General features: G+C 42.2%; 1 protein-coding gene across 6 annotated transcripts in view; it reads right to left on the reverse strand.

Moving 5' to 3' along the window:
* Window positions 1-10,657: 10,657 nt before the first annotated feature.
* The window catches only part of arhgap21 (Rho GTPase activating protein 21), a 182,279-nt gene continuing 174,762 nt past the window's right edge, over window positions 10,658-18,174 (reverse strand). For all 6 annotated transcript variants that reach the window (XM_033015808.1, XM_033015799.1, XM_033015814.1 and 3 more), the window contains one exon: window positions 10,658-13,412. In XM_033015808.1, the coding sequence (XP_032871699.1) occupies window positions 11,613-13,412 (1,800 nt within the window). In that variant the 3' untranslated portion in view covers window positions 10,658-11,612. The remainder of the gene's footprint in view (window positions 13,413-18,174) is intronic.

Genomic DNA, 18,174 nt, shown 5'->3' on the forward strand with positions numbered 1-18,174 from the left:
CCCCCCAACACCAACCTCTCTGTTGTGTTGAAGCGGGTCCTGGCTTTTACAACCCTGTTAGCCCGGAGATTGATTTTGCTTAACTGGAGACTTACCTGTCCCCCGACACACGCCCGCTGGATCAAGGAGGTGCTCTACAACTTAAAGCTTGAAAAACTTAGGTTCTCTCTCAAAGGCTCTACCAAGACATTCCTAGATACATGGAACCCTTTCCTGGAACTTGTTAACTCTCTTAACTTGTTTCCGGACTCGGAAGAGGACTGAGTGCCCTCTATCACAGCTCTGTCTTATTGCAGCTGCTATCCCCTCAACCCCTCCCTCCCCACAATTTTTATTTTTTATTTTTATTTTTTTTAAATTTATTTTATTTATTTATTTATTTCTTTCTTATTATTTTTTTTTAAATCGTATTTGTGTGGATGTGTACGTATGTGAGTGTTGTTTGTCCCCGGGTGGCGAGGGTGGGTAAGGGTAAGGGGTTTGAGGGTCGTTTACATACTGTTGTACAATTATGTCCTGATTATCACTGTCTGTTATCATTGTATGTATGCAAATTGCTGTTAAATTCAAAATTCAAATAAAAAGATTTAAACTAAATAATAGTAATTTGAGGAAAGACATTCTTGCAATTGAGGGAGTGCAGTGAAGGTTCACGAGGTTAATTCCCGGGATGGCGGGACTGTCATATATTGAAAGAATTGAGCCACTGGGCTTGAATGCACTGGAATTTAGAAGGATGAGAGGGTATCTTATTGAACCATATAAGATTATTAAGGGATTGGACACGCTAGAGGCAGGAATCATGTTCCCGATTTTGGGGGAGTCCAGAACCAGGGGCCACAGTTTAAGAATAAGGGGTAGGCCAATTAGAATGGAGATGAGGAAAAACATTTTCAACCAGAGTTGTGAATCTGTAGAATTCTCTGCCTCAGAAAGCAATGGATTCTCTGGATACTTTCAAGAGAGTTAGATAGAGCTCTTAAAGATAGCGGAGTCAAGGGATATGGGGAGAAGGCAGGAACGGGGTACTGATTGTGGATGATCAGCCATGATCACATTGAATGGCGGTGCTGGCTCGAAAGGGCTGAATGGCCTACTCTATTGTAATTCATGTGCAAAGACAGTCAAGTCCATCTGAATTCTCACCAATTAAAAGGGAACTTTCTTTTTCTGTCAAATTGAATGATCTTACCCATTCACTTAGCCTATCCATATCTCCTTAATGCAGTTAGGTATTCTCTGTACAACCCACACACTCAATATTGTATCATCAGCTATTTAGATATATTACAGTAGATCCCTTGTCCAGATCATTAATATAGATTGTAACTATATTACAAGATTCTCCTTTCAGTCTGAAAAATACTAATTTCCTGTTTTCTGCCCAGTAATCAGTTCTCAACTAGTGTCCGTACATTCACACTCTCATTCCCACTAGCTTTAGCCTGACATCATTTTATTGAAAGCCCCCTGAAAGTTAAAATACACATTAGAATGTTCAGTGGACAGAAAAGGCAGGGGCACAGCAAGGAGTGAGGAAGGACGGTTGGGTTAAATTGCACTTCTTTTAATATGACTTGTAAGATGGATGAAATCGGGGTGTGGATAGGTACAGGCGACTGAGATGTTGTGGCCATTATGGAAACCTGGCTAAGAGGGACACGCCTAGCAGCTTAATGTTTCAGGGTACAGGTGCCACAGGAGAGATAGAGGTAAAAGAGGAGTGGGTGTTATTTTATTGACCAAGTAGAATGTCATGGCAGTAGTCCAAGATGACATTACTGATGGTTTGTCCAGTCAATCTCTGATGGAACTAATAAAAATGGGATGATCATCTTGTTGGGAGTGTACTACAGGCCAACAAATAGTCAGTGGGAATTGGAGGACCAAATATGCCAACAGATTGTAGTCATAGTGGGCAATTTTAACTTTACCAATATAGACTGGGACTGTTGCATTTCCAGGGGCTTGGACAGGGTGGAATTTGTGAAATGTGTTCAGAAAAGATATTAGAGGGTGCTACACGGGAGAGGGCAAAGCTGGATATACTCTGAGGAAATTGGGAAGGGCAAGTAACTGAAGATTCTCTGGAATAGGGGCAAGTCCACCTTTAATGGTATTAGACAGGAACTTGCTCAAGTTGATTGCAGTTTGTTTGCAGGCAAAGGAGCATCCGGGAATTGGAATGCTTTTAAAAGTGTGGTGACAATAATTCTGCGCGTGGTTACTGTTAGAGTGAAGGGCAAGTGGGAGTAAGGAAGCTTGGGTGATGAGAGGCAATGGACAGGTAAAGGATGCTGAGAGTGAGTGTATTCTTGGAGTTTTGGGAACTGAGGAGCGTACTTATGAAGGAAATCAGAAGGACAAAGAGGGGGCAGGAAAAAGCACCGACCAATTAAGGGAAGTACATATATATTTTATAAGCACATTAGGGAAAGACGGTGACTAGAGAGAGAATAGGGACCCTTAGAAACCAAAGCAGTAATTTCTTGCAGATCGCAGGAGATGGGCAAGGTCCTTAATGAGTATTTCTCCCCTGTGTTTACTGTAGAGAAAGATGTGCAGACTGGGGAGCATGGGACAGTTAATGTAAGTGGCTTGAGGACAGCATTACAATCGAGGAGGTGCTCAACATCTTAGGCATATGAAGATGGATAAATCTCCCAGGCCCACATGTACCAGAGGACACTCTAGAGATGAAATTGCAGGCGTCCTGGCTGAGATATACGAATCATCATTAGATATGGGTGTGTTGCTGAAAGACCAGTGGGAGGCTCATGTTGTGCCTTGATTTAAGAAAGGCTGCAAGAAAAAACCTGGGAACTATAGACCAGTGATCCTAATATCTGTGGTAGGCAAGTTACTGGAGAGTATTCTGAGGATAATATATATGTATATGTATATATATATATATATATATGCATTTGCATAGATAGGAGCTGATAAGGGATAATCAGCATGGTTTTGTACATGGGAGATCATGTCTCACAAATCTTGAGTTTTTTGAAGTAACACAAATGGTTGATGAGGGCAAAATTCCTGTCTATACGGAATCCAGCAAGAAATTTGATAAGGTTCCACAGGGTAGGCTACTATGGAAAGTTAACATCGCATGGGATCCAGGGAGAGCTAGCTGACTGGATAGAGAACTGGCTTCATGAAATCTGAATTCCTTTATTGTCATTCAGACCTTTCGGTCTGAACAAAATTTCGTGCCTGCAGTCATACATATAATAATAAATAACAAAAACATACAATAAACACAAATTAACATCCACCACAGTGAGTTCACCAGGCACCTCCTCACTGTGATGGAAGCAAAAGTCTTAGTCTCTGTCTCTTCCCTCCTTGTTCTCCCTCTGCGCTGAGCCGATCCAGGCTTCCGTTGTTGTGACCCCACCGGATGATGGTAAGTCAGTTCCGCGGCTCAACCGAGCACCGCGAACGGGCCGGTTCAAGCTCCGTGGCCCGGGGCGGTCGAAGCTGCCGAAGCTGCCGCCCTCCAGTCCAGCGGACGCAGCTGTTGTTGCGGGAGCTCCGGAAAAACAGGTCACCAACCTGTGACTTGCGAGCTCCCGACGATGTCGTCCACTGGACCCGTGGCCGAGCCCCGAATTCAGGTCGCTGCCACCGGAACGCCGCCGCATACACAACCTAATAAACTAAAATTTAACTAAAACAGGACAAAAGAAAACAAAAAAAAAGAAAAAACAAGACGGACGGCAGGCGAGCCGCAGCTGTCAGGCAGCGCCGCCACTTCCGGAAGCAGATGTTGATAGTGGATGATTGTTTTACTGACTAGAGGACTTGTGGTGTGCCTCAGGGATTGGTTTTGGGCACATTGCTGTTTGTGGTTTATATCAATGATTTGGATGAGAATGTAGTAGAGATGACTAGTAAGTTGGGATGTTATGTTGCAATTGTATATACATTGGTGAAGCCACATTTAGAGTTCAGTTTTGGTCACCCTGTTATAGGACAGATGTTGTTGATCTATAAAGGGTGCAGAGAAAATGTACGAGAATGTTCAGTTAATTTTATTTGGTCGCGTGCTAACCAGTCAGCGGAAAGACAATACATGATTATAATCGAGCCATTTACAGTTTACAGATACATGATAATGGAATGACATTTAGTGCAAGATAAAGCCAGTAAAGTCCGATGGTCATCAATAAGGTAGATAGTAGTTCAGGACTACTCTCTAGTTGTATGTTGCCAGGACTCATGGGCCTGAGCTGTAGTGAAAGGTTGAGCAGGCTAGGACTTTATACCTTGGAGTGCAGGATGAGGGGTGATCTTGTGGAGGTGTAGAAGATCATGAGGGGAATAGATTGGGTAAATGCACAAAGTCTTTTACTCAAAGTAGGGGAATCAAGAACCAGAGCACGCAGGTTTAATGTGAGAGGAGAAATATTTAATGGAACCCAAGGGGCAATGGTTTCACGCAAAGGTTGGTGGGTGTATGGAACGAGCTGCCGGAGGAGGCGGTTACTATTATATTTCAGTCACTGGGATAGGTTCATGTATAGGAAAGGTTTAGAAGGACATGGGACAAACACAGGTTGAGGGGACTAGTGTAGATGGGACACCTTGTTCGGCATGGACAAATTGGGCCAAGGGGCTGGTTTCCATGTTGTTTGACTCTAATATTTTTCACCTTGTCTATCCTACTAGTTATAACCTCAAATTTCTAACAATCTGCTTTGGGGAAATATTCGGTGAATATATTCCTTAGTCAAGGGTTCCCAACCTGGGGTAAATTTTAATGTTGCCTATCCAGGGGGTAAATTAGTTGATTCTGGATTTGTACATATTTTTTCTCATTGACTGACTGTGTTTGGTTCTGTTCATCATTAGTTGTTCATAAATAAGTGAAATAACATTGTTATGTGCTAGTAAAGTTGCCAGGGGTAAACGGGACAAAAAAGGTTGGGAACCCCTGCGTTAGATCATACAATTTCTAAGTTTGCTGATGACTAAAGGCAGGCAGCATTGGTATTCAATGCTTTTATTGAAAAGCATTTGCCAGAATATTTTTCCCATTCGCTCAATGTAAATTTATCACTTTGGACTTAAAAGGTGTGTAGATCCCCTTCTCTTCCCCAACCTGGACAGTGAAAATGTAAAACATAGAAAATAGGTGCAAGAGGAGGCCATTCGGCCCTTCGAGCCAGCACCGCCATTCATTATGATCATGGCTGATCGTCCCCTATCAATAACCCGTGCCTGCCTTCTCCCCATATCCCTTGACTCCACTAGCCCCTAGAGCTCTATCTAACTCTCTCTTAAATCCATCCAGTGACTTGGCCTCCACTCCCCTCTGTGGAAGGGAATTCCACAAATTCACAACTCTCTGGGTGAAAAAGTTTTTTCTCACCTCAGTCTTAAATGACCTCCCCTTTATTCTAAGACTGTGGCCCCTGGTTCTGGACTCACCCAACATTGGGAACATTTTTCCTGCATCTAGCTTGTCCAGTCCTTTTATAATTTTAGGTACACAAAAATGCTGGAGAAACTCAGCGGGTGCAGCAGCATCTATGGAGCAAAGGAAATAGGCAACGTTTCGGGCCGAAACCTTTATAATTTTATATGTTTCTATAAGATCCCCCTCATCCTTCTAAACTCGTGAATACAAGCCGTCTTTTCAATCTTTCCTCATATGACAGTCGCGACTTTGCAGTTGGATGGACATAATTTATATTCAAACAAGAAGTGATGAGGTTGTGTAGGAAGGAACTGCAGATACTGGTTTACACCGTAGACACAAAATGCTGGAGTAACTCAGCGGGTCAGGCAGCATCTTTGGAGAGAAGGAATGGGTGATATTTCAGATCGAACCCCTTCTTCAGTGAGTAAGGGGAGAGGGAGACATAGTGATATGTAAGGGTAAGGTGTGAAAATGACAGGTCAAAGGGGACGATGAACAAGGAAAACGTAGAATGGTTCATTATTACCTGATTATTAGATGACAACGAGGTATACAATCAATAAAATTCAATCAGGACAGTGAAACTAGTTGGAGAACTAGGATGGGGGAAGGACGAAAAGAGAGGGAAAGCAAGGGTCACTTAAAGTTAATGAAATCAATATTTATACCTCTGGGTTCCAAGCTGCCCAAGCAAAATATGAGGTGCTGTTGTCAAATTTATGTTGGGTCTCACTCTGACAGTGGAGGAGGCCCAAGACAGAAAGGTCAGTATGGAAATGGGAGAGGGAGTTAGTGTTTAGCAACCGAGAGATCTGGTAGACCTAGGCTGATTAGGCAGAGGTGTTCAGTGAAACAATCTCCGAGTCTGCGCATGGTCTCGCTGATATATAGGAGTCCACGCCTGGTACAGTGGATACAGTAGATGATGTTGGAGGTGGTGCAAGTGAACCTCTGCCTCACCTGAAATGACTGCCGGGGTCCCTGGACAGAGTCGAAAGAGGAGGTATAGGGTCAGGTGTTCCATCTCCTGCGGGTGTAGGGGAAGTACCTGGGGAGGGGGTGGGTTGGGTGGGAAGGGATGAGTTAACCAGAGAGTTGCGGCGGGAACGATCTCTGCGGAAAAGGGTAGAGATGGGTAAGACGTGGCTAGTGGTGGGATCCTGTTGGTGGTGGCGAAAATATCAGAGGATGGTGTGCTGAATGCAATGGCTAATGGGGTGAAAGGTGAGAACTCGGGGGACTCTGTCCCTTTTGTGGCTAGGGGAAGGGGGAACAAGAGCGGACGGAGCTGTGGGATACCAAGGAGACCCGTGTGAGGGACTCATCTGTGATGGAAGAGGGGAACCCCCGTTCCCTAAATGGCGAGGACTTCTCGGATGTCCTGCGCCCAAGGTGAGGTGTTCAATACGAGGTCATCTCAGATGTCCTGGCATGGAACACCTCATCTGGGGCGCAGATGCGTAGGGGATAGAGTCTTTGCAGAAGGCAGGGTGGGAATAAGCTGGGGGAGTCAGTAGGTTTATAATAGATGACTGTTGATGGTCTATCTATTGGTGAGATCAAGAAATGGAAGGGAAATGTTGAGATGGTTCATTTGACTTCATTGCTAATTTCCATCCTGCACTCAAATTCACTTGGTCCATCTCGGACATCTCCAAGTGAATTTGGTGATGGTGTCGATCTTCAATGTTAAGATGGATTCATGGGTGGTGTAGATAAAGGAAGGGTAAAGTCTATCCAAAACTTGGCTAGATTGTACCGGCTTACTGTAAGATTCATGTGTTACATCAAAGGAAGGTTCAGATTAAGTAGACTCCAAAAGGTTAACATAATAAACGAATGACAGGTCCGTGCAATTTATTTAGATCATAATTTGCTGGTTTAAGATGTTAAGGGAAGTCAAAAGAGGAGAAGCAGCTACTTATAGTTGAGAAGACCAGGACAAGGCACACAATCTTTAAATTGCAGTAACAAGGAACTGCAGATGCCAGTTTATACAAAAGGATGCAAAGTGCTGGAGTAACTCAGCAGATCAGGCAGCATCTCTGGAGAAAATGGATAGTGACGTTTCTAAATCTAAATGCAGTGACACCTTTCAGGAATGGTTTTGTAATTGTACATACAAAAGGTGGCAGAAGTTTGGAACACTTCTGAAAAAGGGAATAGTTAATTTTGGTTCACAAAATTCCATGATTCTCAGATTTAAGTTACGTGGAAAAAGGCAGGACAATTAAGTTAATGTATCTGTTATTCCGGTGCTGACAGTTAGGAGTGTTAATTAAAAAACACTTCATAACATGATGTGGCACTATGGGTCAGAAAGGAAATATTTTTGTATTCGTAGATTAGAAAAGCTTAAGATCTTGGGTTTAAAATGTAGTATTTTGTCTCTTTTTCCCCCCATTTCATTTTCCAAACTCTCAATCCCCATCTTATTTAACATATTATTTCAGTGTGATTCATATACCTTCACCACAGTATCAATGACCACTTCAACCTTTATCCATGTTGGCATAATTATTCACCAAGAACTGTAAGAAATTATCTTCACTGCACCATTGCTATTCCTAACCAAAATCATTGTGGGATAGATGGAAACTTATGGACCTGTCCCACTTAGGCGATTTTTCAGTGGACTGCCAGCGACTGTCAAGTTGCCGGCAGTTGCATGAAAAACCGGCAACTATCAGAGTGGAACACACACACACACACATCGCTTCCTTCACCAGCCCATGTGAATTTTTTAGGCAGCGCTCCCCCCGCTTGCCCTATCTAAAAAATTCACACGGTGCAAAGCCAAGGTGCTACAGACACACACCGCGATGAACAGGAAGGTTGGCGCTGTAATTAAGATGGCTAAAGCACAGTGTACGGTAAGTTCTTTAAAAGAGAGGGGGAAGAGGGAGTGGAGACAACTATTAAGAAGCCAGAGAAACACAGCTGTGAAGCTCGGCGGACATTTAAAGTAACCTTAGCTCTGAAAACTACTGCTTACCTTTTTTTCCCCAATGAGCCAATGAAATTCACCGGTCAGCACCAGCTACAACCTACAAGAACCTCTGACCTCCTGGCAACCCATTAGGACCTCCTGGCGACCCACCTACGGCTCGAGAAGTCTCGCCACTCTCCATGGCGGCTTCATTCTAGTCGCCGCTAATTTTTTTACATGTTGAAAAATTCACGGCGACCATAATGAGGCTGCGACAATGTGGGAACTCCTCACGACCATGAAGGCGACTCCCCAGCAACCACCCGCAAACATGTGGCGACTGCATAGTCTCCTACAGTCATCCTAAGTGGAGCATGCCCATTAGGACCAGATCATAAAGGAAGCAAATTGAGTAAAGTGCAGGGTTAGGGAATTGAAGTGGTAGGGAATTAAAGAATGCAGGTGAACAGAGGGATCTGGGAATAACTGCACAGTTCCCTGAAAGTGGAATATCATGTAGATAGGGTGGTAAAGAAAGCTTTTGGTGTGTTGGCCTTTATAAATCAGAGCATTGAGTATAGAAGTTGGGATGTAATGTTAAAATTGTACAAGGCATTGGTGAGGCCAATTCTGGAGTATGGTGTACAATTTTGGTTGCCTAATTATAGGAAGGATGTCAACAAAATAGAGAGTACAGAGGAGGCGCCATCTTGGTGAACGGCTGCTAGCTAGCAGCCGTCCGTTTTTAATTAGTTTTTTTAATAGTTTTTAGTGAGTCCTGTTTTTTGTTTGTAGGGGATGTGGTCTTTTTAATGTGGGGGTAGGTGTAAACTTTATTTCTAGGTCCCTACCTGGTCGGTGTGGCAGCCTTTTCTCCGGGCTGCCCGTCGACCCGTCCTCATGGCCAAAGATCTTATAAGATCTTTGCTCGTGGCCTACCAGCGGGCTTGGAGCGCCGTTTCCTGGCGGAGACCGCCCAGCACCTCGGCCTCGGCGGCAGCACAGCGTTGGAGCAGAGCGGAGCGGGCGATGCCTTGCCTGGGTCGCCGCGCTGGAGCTCTGGCGAGCTGGACCGCCGAGAGCAACATCTCCGGGCTGCGGGTCTGCGGAGCGGAGAGGCGGCGGTGCGGAGAGGTGGCGTGCGGAGAGGCGGCGGTGCGGAGAGGCGGCGCCGACTTTTTCATCGGGAACCTGGGAGCTCCAAACCGGCGCGGCCTTGTCGGCTTCGGCAGCCGCGGGCTCCAACCAGGAAGCGGCCGTTCCAGGTGGCCCAGCCGCCGAAAGGACTCTCCCGACGCCGGGGCAAGACCACCCGGTGACAACGGCAAGGGACATCGGGCCTCCGTAGAGGCAATTGTGGTGGCCTCAATAGGCCTGACTTTGGGGTGAACATGGGGTGGGGACTGGACATTGTGCCTTCCTCCACAGTGCTACCCACTGTGGGGGGATGATTTTTTTTGTCTAATTGTAGTCCTGTAGGTCTGTGTCCAAGATGGCTGCCGTGAAGAGAGAGTGGACGCTGGCGCGCTTTGGCTGCCGCTGCTCTCTCTTCACACTGTGTTTTTGATTTTCTGTTTTTGGATTGAATTCTGTTTTTAATTTGTGTCTCTGTGATGTCTTTATTACTTGTTATATTCCGATTATATGTTATTCCAATTACTATGTAAGGTGTCCTTGAGATGTCTGAAATGCGCCCATTAAATAAAATTTATTATTATTATCATTAGAGGAGATTTACTAGAATGTTGCCTGGGTTTCAGCAACTGTTACAGAGAAAGGTTGAACAAGTTAGGGCTTTATTCTTTGGAGCGCAGAAGGTTAAGGGGGGACTTGATAGAGGTCTTTAAAATGATGAGAGGGATAGACAGAGTTGACGTGGATAAGTTTCCCACTGAGAGTAGGGAAGATTCAAACAAGGGGACATGACTTGGGAATTAAGGGACAGAAGTTTAGGGGTAACATGAGGGGGAACTTCTTTACTCAGAGAGTGGTGGCTGTGTGGAATGAGCTTCCAGTGAAGGTGGTGGAGGCAGGTTCGTTTTTATCATTTAAAAATAAATTGGATAGTTATATGGACGGGAAAGGAATGGAGGGTTATGGTCTGAGCGCAGGTATATGGGACTAGGGGAGAATACGTGTTCGGCACGGACTAGAAGGGTCGAGATGGCCTGTTTCCGTGCTGTAAATTGTTATATGGTTATATGGTTTTTTTAACCATCCACAAGAAAAAAAATGCAAAAGCTTTATAGAAATATATTTGAGTCGGATGCTTTTAAGAAGATCAGAACAGAAGCAACGAACCACAGAAACAAAAAATTTATTTCCAGTGTTTCCAGGGCACATTTACAAACAATTTGCCTCTATCTGTACACAGGCTAAATACAATGTTGAATCTGAGAAAACAGTTCTCATGCACAGTTAAGATTCCTCTTTAGAGATGATGAAAAATGAGCAAGGGACCAGTTTTTCCAGAGACACTATCTACATGCCTATGTTACAAAGCTTTTATCAAATCTCAAATTTGAAAAAGCGACACATGAAATTATATACATTTATGCATCTTTACAGAAACTTTAAAAAAATCAAGTCCCATACAAAGACCGTATTAAAAGTCTGAATTAAAAAATGTTCTTAAGATCCAACTGGAATGCCTATAGTGTGGAAGCTCGAGCTGTTCAGTTAATAAAATCTGGAAAATTATTTTAGTGATATTTTTGTTTTGTTTACAGATAAAATAATTTGTTCACAGTAGATTTCTAATCTTTTTTTAAACTAAAATGACAATATGGCACCCTATCTAAATCAATTTCCTTTTTGAGATGAGGCACTTTCTTTAGCAAATAAAGTTCAAAAGATCAAATCCAATGATTTTGTTTTGCGCACCCTTGTAAGTTGAAATATATGCAGCTGAATCCAATTTAGAACATTTATGCAGGAATCACTGATCATGCAGTATAATTAGTTCATGGGATTTTGTGTCTGAAGACTTCAGCACTTGATGCTCTTTTTCGCTCAATTTCTAAATTATTTTGTACAAAAGTTCATCGTTTTTTCTGGCTGTCAGTGTACATAATGAGCTTCCACAGTACCCAGCACAGAAACCAGCCTGTATTATAGGCAGAGCATCAACTTTTTCAAAATTCAAGTACAGATAGAAATATGTACAGGAAATTCATATAGAAAAACAGTATACTGTTTAACAAGCAATTTGCTGTACAATTTTCTGCAGCACTAGACACATAAATAATTGCAGACCTACAAGTACTGATAGAAGCGAGACTTGACTACTTGATTACTGGATATTTTATGGGGATGAGCGTCAACGGTTGTGCTAAAACTGTTTTTTCCCTTGCTTTGGTGGCTGGCACCATTTACTTGTTCGGCTGAGGATGGTGGGCTACGAGATGTTGAAGGGGAAGGGTGACTGAAGTGGGTCAAACTACCAGAGCTGACTGCATCTTCTCCAGATGAAGCAGGCAACTGTGCGTTTGTACCTTTGTCTAAACTGATGACCACAGTTCTTGGGTCCAAGTCTTTCTCCGTGTGCAAATCCGGTGTGCTAATGCGTAAGCGTTCTCGAGCAAGCCACTCTGTGATCGAGAGATCTTGGGAGTGACATTTTGGTTTGAGACGATCCATTGCTGACAATTGATGTTCATTATCTCCATTACCTGGGGAATGTTGTTCTTGTTCCTGTACTCGCCATGCATTTAGAACGCTGAGTTCTGGAAAATCCCTATTTCCCCCCATGGTATGCCTCCTCCTAATGTTTTTTTTCCTACTGGAATCAGAACAGCTTGACTTTTGTACGCCAACTCCAAACATGTCATCTGCAGAAATCTTGAGACGCAGTTTTAAACGTTCTGTAATTTTCAATTTCCATCCATGCTCTATCTTATCAGGTTCATTTTTAATAAATGAAGTCAGACTGCTTGTGGATTTCCCATTCTTCATTACATCGAAGTCCGTGTGATCTCTCTTTGCCTCTTCTGGTTCCTTCGGATCTACTGACACCTCACTATCACCTTTTAATCGAAATGATTTTTTCTTGGAAAGTGTATCACTCTCAATGAGCTTACGCGAGCTGAATGCTTTCCTCTCATCCAACCTTGGTGTTGAACTTCCCTCTATTCCAGTCTTGTCACTTCCTTCTGAGTTTTTCCTGGCACTCTTTGATGGATCATGTTTAATTACACGTAGGAGCTTTTCAGGTGCACAACTTGCAGCAAAAACAGAAAAATCACTGTCACTATCTGTTTCTACATGGTGTCCTTCGCTGATAAGTTCACTTCTCTCATCATCAGCCTCATCACCTTTGCTTTCTGCCACTGAATGAACTTCGGCATTTAACACATGGGACTCCATTCCTGGAAGGTATGCTATGGAAGAAGTTGTGGAATATTCTGAAGCGATGGAGCTTACATCTGCAGTAACTGAATCTATGATTTTAACTGCTGGTTTCTTTGTCTTGCTTAAGTTAATTCGCTGTTGAGTGTCCAGAGAGCAATTATTAATTGTGGTATTTAAGTTAGTTACAGCATTATCTGTGTGGAGGTTCACGTTACTGGGAGTGACCTCAATACGAAAAGTAGGTTTTGTGCTTGCAATTAGTTGTGGACTGGATAAACTGACATTAGGCGAGTCTGTGCATTGTAGGCAGTATTCTGGTAGCTTCTCCTCTGTGCAGCTTGTTTCTTCTGGAGAGGCTTGCTTTCTCGATTCATATTTTTCAATTAATGCCACAGTTAAAGATTCATTTATTTCCCCCGGACTTTCTTTCTCTTGTTGTTCACTACACCAATCATCTTGCCTTGTCTTTGGTTCAGATAATTCAACTTCATTTTCAGATTCCCCTTTATTTCCTAGTTCCTTCGCTACACCCGTATGGGAATGATTTAATATTTCTTTCCTGGAAAATCCACTTTCCAACTCATCATCTGAACTACTTTGTTGTAACTTTATATCCTTTTTCTTTCTTTTACGACTGGCTGCAGCAAAGATGGATGACACAAGCAGATCCCTGCTGTATTGATCCTTTCCGGATCCCCAAGAACCCTGTTAAATATGGAAGAAAATGTTACCAAAAGTGCTGTTGCATGAACATTTAACTTTACAAATTCACGCAAGATAACAGACTTTGTAAATAGATTATGTACCTTGAAAATAACGTTAAAAAGAAAAGCAGTAAATGTCTCAGGTGGAAAACTTCATCACAATCTGAAATGTTTATTCTGTCTTTCTACGGATGTTGCCTGACTTGTTGAGCATTTCCACCATTTTCTCTTATTCCAGATTACAGCATCTGCAGTTTCTTTGCAGTTTAAATTGAGTGCATTAAAAAAATGCTCTGCATTACATATGACACCATACTTTATTTTCAGGACGGCACAATCACAAACCAAAATTATTGGACATTTGAGCAAAATAAACAAATCATGTTTATTTATGACCATAAATAAAACTTAAACCCATTTCATCTGTAGAGTTTTCAAAATATGTGAGCTTTAGTCAATCATTTTATAGTAAGGCATTATGGCTTGTAGGAACTGGCACAAGTTCAGTTTCTTTTTCCCTCATATTTCTTTTCATTTGAAGTAATCAGTAATAGAAAAAGAAGAATCTGAGGGACAATATTCTATAGGTCAGGGGAAGATTGTTCCACCTTTGATTTCCTCTCTAATTTCCCTGAAATGCTCACAGAATAAACAACAACACTAGTTTCAGATTATTACTCCAAGCTAGCTGTATGTAAAATAATAATCTCACCATGTGATCTTAGTCATTCTTAAACTCTCAGAATACACTCACGTAAGCTAGGGTGTGTATAGCAGCAACACATTAATTAAACCCATACCAGTTTTACCTAAATATTTGTAGATAGTTTAAAATGGGAGAACATTTATGAAATTATATAGTACCACAATAAAAAAGGCACTGGGACATGAAACACTCAATAACCTAATTTAAAGTATCACATCATACACTGTCCCGATGTTGAGATGTTCAATCTCAATCAGCTTGAGACAATTTACAGAAAGTTGCCTCTTCATAATACCATTCTGTTTCAAAAAGTGGTTCTACTGATAGATCAACCCAATTGCTTTGCAGGTCCTGATTCCACATTGCCTCCAATCATCGTTAAAGCCTCCACACCATGAATCAAAATCATAACCCTTTGCACCTACACATGGGTCTGAACCTTGTAATGTAATAGTTAATACAGTAAAACATTTCATGTACTTGCCATTATAAAACCCGTGAAATTCCAAACATACTATATTGTAAGCAATTTTAATCAGGAATAAGACTTGGATTTATAACAGGGCTCAAAATTAACGGTTGCCCGGGTGCCAATGGCCACCTAAAGTCCCGCCAGGCAATCTAAAAGCCGTGTCATTTTGCCCGGCTTGGCAAGCACCAGGGACACCTGCCGTTCAACTCTGAGTGGGCCCCCCTCTCTATCTATCTCTCTGTCACTCTCCGTCTCCGCCCACCATCTGTGTCCGGGTCTCCGTTCTCTGGCTGCTCCTCATCCGCCAGCACGGCCGACTGCCTTGCACATGCGCATTGCCACGGCCTGCACATCCTCCCCCTGCACATGCGCACGGCAACTGATCGGCGCCGGGCACTTTCACCATCCCTTTGCATTGTGGGAGATCTGCCCGCCATTGCTGTCCGGTCGCTGCCTCGCCGCGACCACTCAAAACCAACGCAGAATCACTCCCTGGAGCTGGAGTAACTCCGTGGAGTAACTCATGCCTCTTGGTTTCCTGGTACTCCAAAAATATTCCAAATGTACTTTAAACTGGAAGTGGTGGAGGGTTCGCCACCAAACTCCAAACTCTGAACAATAACAGCCTATTGCACTTTATTTGTTTATTTATTGTGCAAATATATGGTCTATGGTATATAGACACACTGAACTTTTATCTCCTGTTCTGTATTATGTTTACAAATCCAAGGTGCTGCAGCAATCAAGAATTTCATTGTCTTATCTGGGACACATGACAATAAAACTCTTGACTCTTGACTTGGACTTAAGCAAAAAAGGGTTCTTGGCGAAAAAAGAGCTACCTTAAATTTAGTTGCATCTGGTTGGGTAACTATGGTAGGGTGAACACTATTCTATGCTTTAATTGTGCAGGGGAACTCCATGGAGCAGCCAGCAACTCTGGATAAAATAAATTGGGTGACGTTTCAGGAAGAAACCCTTCTTTCGACTCCCTCTGGTTTTAGTGTTTTTAGTTTAATTTAAAGATACAGCGTGGAAACAGGCCCTTCGGCCCACCGAGTTCACGCCGACCACTGATCACCCGTACACTAGTTCTATCCCACACATTAGCAACGTAAGTCAAGAGTGTTTTATTCTCTCACGTCCCAGTCTCTCACGTTCATTGTTCAGTTAGAACAATGAAATTCTTACTTGCAGAAGCACAACAGAATATGTATGCTTAATACTCTATAAACAATGTTACAAACGACAAAACAAAACAGTATATATATATATATATATATGTGTGTATGTATATAAAAAATGTATGTATATATATATATGTGTATGTGTACATATATGTATGTGTATAGATATGTATGTATATATATATATATATGTGTATATAGATATATATTACACACATATTTATATACACACACATATATATAATACATATATATGTGTGTGTGTTTGTGTGTAATATATATACCCACACACAATTTCCCTCCTGGCATTAATAAAGTTCTATCGTATAGTATGGTGTGTGTAGGAAGGAACTGCAGATGCTGGTTTAAACTGAAGATGGACACAAAAAGCTGGAGTAACTCAAAAGCTCAGACAGAATCTCTGGACAAAAGGAAAATATTATGTTTTGGGTTGGGTCTGATAAAGGTTCCTGCACACCTTTGGAATGTGGAAGGAAACAAGAGCACCCGGAGAAAACCCATGCGCTCAAAGGGAAAAGGAGCAAACATACAGACAGCACCCAATTCACGATCAATTTGGGTCTCTGGCACTTTTAGGCAGCAACTTTATGGCCAATGTGCTTCCCCATAGTCTTCAACTGAATTAAAACATCCAGTAGCTGTAAAGGGGACATAGCGTCACTTAGAGATTTAAGACTGAAAATGGATAGTTTCTTTTTTTTAGTAACCAAAGTTATCAACGTATAATTTTTTGTGTGTTGGAAAATAAAATATAGTGGCACAGCTGGTGGACTTGCTGCCTCACACGCCAGAGATCTGTGTTCGATCCGGTCCTCAGACACTGTGTGTTGAACTTTCACATTCTCCCTGCAAGCATGTATGTTTCCTCCCACATCCCAAAGACGCATTGTCTTTGTAGGTTAACTTGTATCTGTAAAAATTGCCCCTAATGTGTAGGGAGTGGGTGAAGAAAGTGGGATAACAGAACTTGTGTGAATGGGTAGACAAAAATGCTGGAGAAACTCAACGGGTGAGGCAGCATCTATGGAGCGAAGGAAATAGGCGATGTTTCGGGTCAAGACCCTTCTTCAGACTGATATGAGGGTGGGGGGCAGGAAGAAGAAAGGAAGAGGCAGAGACGGTGGGCTGAGAGAGAGAGCTGGGAAAGGGAGGAGAAAGCAGGGACTACCTGAAATTGGAGATGTCAATGTTCATACCGCTGGGGTGTAAACTGCCCAAGTGAAATATGAGGTGCTGCTCCTCCAATTTACAGTGGGCCTCACTATGGCCATGGAGGAAGCCGAGGGCAGAAAGGTCAGATTCAGAATGGGAGGGGGAAGTTAAAGTGCTGAACCACCGGGGGGTCAGGTTGATTATTGCGAACTGAGTGGACGTATTGTGCAAAGCGATCGCCAAGCCTGCACTTGGTCTCACCGAGGTCAATCACATGCTGAATAATCCAACCACATTTTTGTTTGGAAGTGGAAAGAAATAATAGAAATTGCATTCATTGCAACGTGTAAAAAGAGTCGAGATAGTGTATTATAATATTGCTGCATGTCATTGTGGTACATATCATGTCTTGCTTGGTGAATATGTTTAGTTTGTAACTTTATTTGAAGCAGAAATAATATGTGAATGCTTCATTGAGCATAATTCCGACTGCACTTCATCCGAGCACATTATCGCACACATCATGCAAGCTGTTTTAAATTACCACCTAAGCTGTCATTTGGCAACCTAAAAAGCTGCCAAGTTGCCCGCCTGGAAAAAGATTAAAAAAATTAAGTGAGAGCCCTGCATAATTAGATGTATTTCAACTCCCATGTTAAACTGTAATTGCACAAATGGCAGATAAAAATGTTTAAGGAACGAAGGAATGCAATTGAACATAAATTACAAAAAATTAACACAACCTTTATTTTAACATAGAAAATCACACAGGAATTAGTGAAGCAAAAGGAGTAGATTTGCATTAACGGCCAAAATGAATACAAAACTGAGCTGCTGTAGTGGCTGAAGGGTATAAATGCAGATGGTAAGTTTACACATACAATTTCTATTATAAGGATGTGCTAATTAATAAATGGGGAAAGCTGAAAGCACTATTTTGTGATTAAAAAAAAAAATAGAACAAATAGAATAGTGGAATGGGACACTTAATTTACAGCTAGACTAATTTCTGCAAACCAAGTCCTGCAAAAATTCTATAGTGGAACACCATCAAAATGACATATATAAATATATAAAAGTAAATGTGAGATTTATAAACAAATTAGAATCAAATAACTGTCAAACAGAGGTCACTAAGTATTTACCAGCTCCCTAGTAATGCTATCTATCTCATTCCCCCACAATTTCCCTATATCCCAGCAACCCAAAATCTCGGATGTACACC

This window comes from Amblyraja radiata, chromosome 2, assembly GCF_010909765.2.
Source record: "Amblyraja radiata isolate CabotCenter1 chromosome 2, sAmbRad1.1.pri, whole genome shotgun sequence".
Lineage (NCBI taxonomy): Eukaryota > Metazoa > Chordata > Chondrichthyes > Rajiformes > Rajidae > Amblyraja > Amblyraja radiata.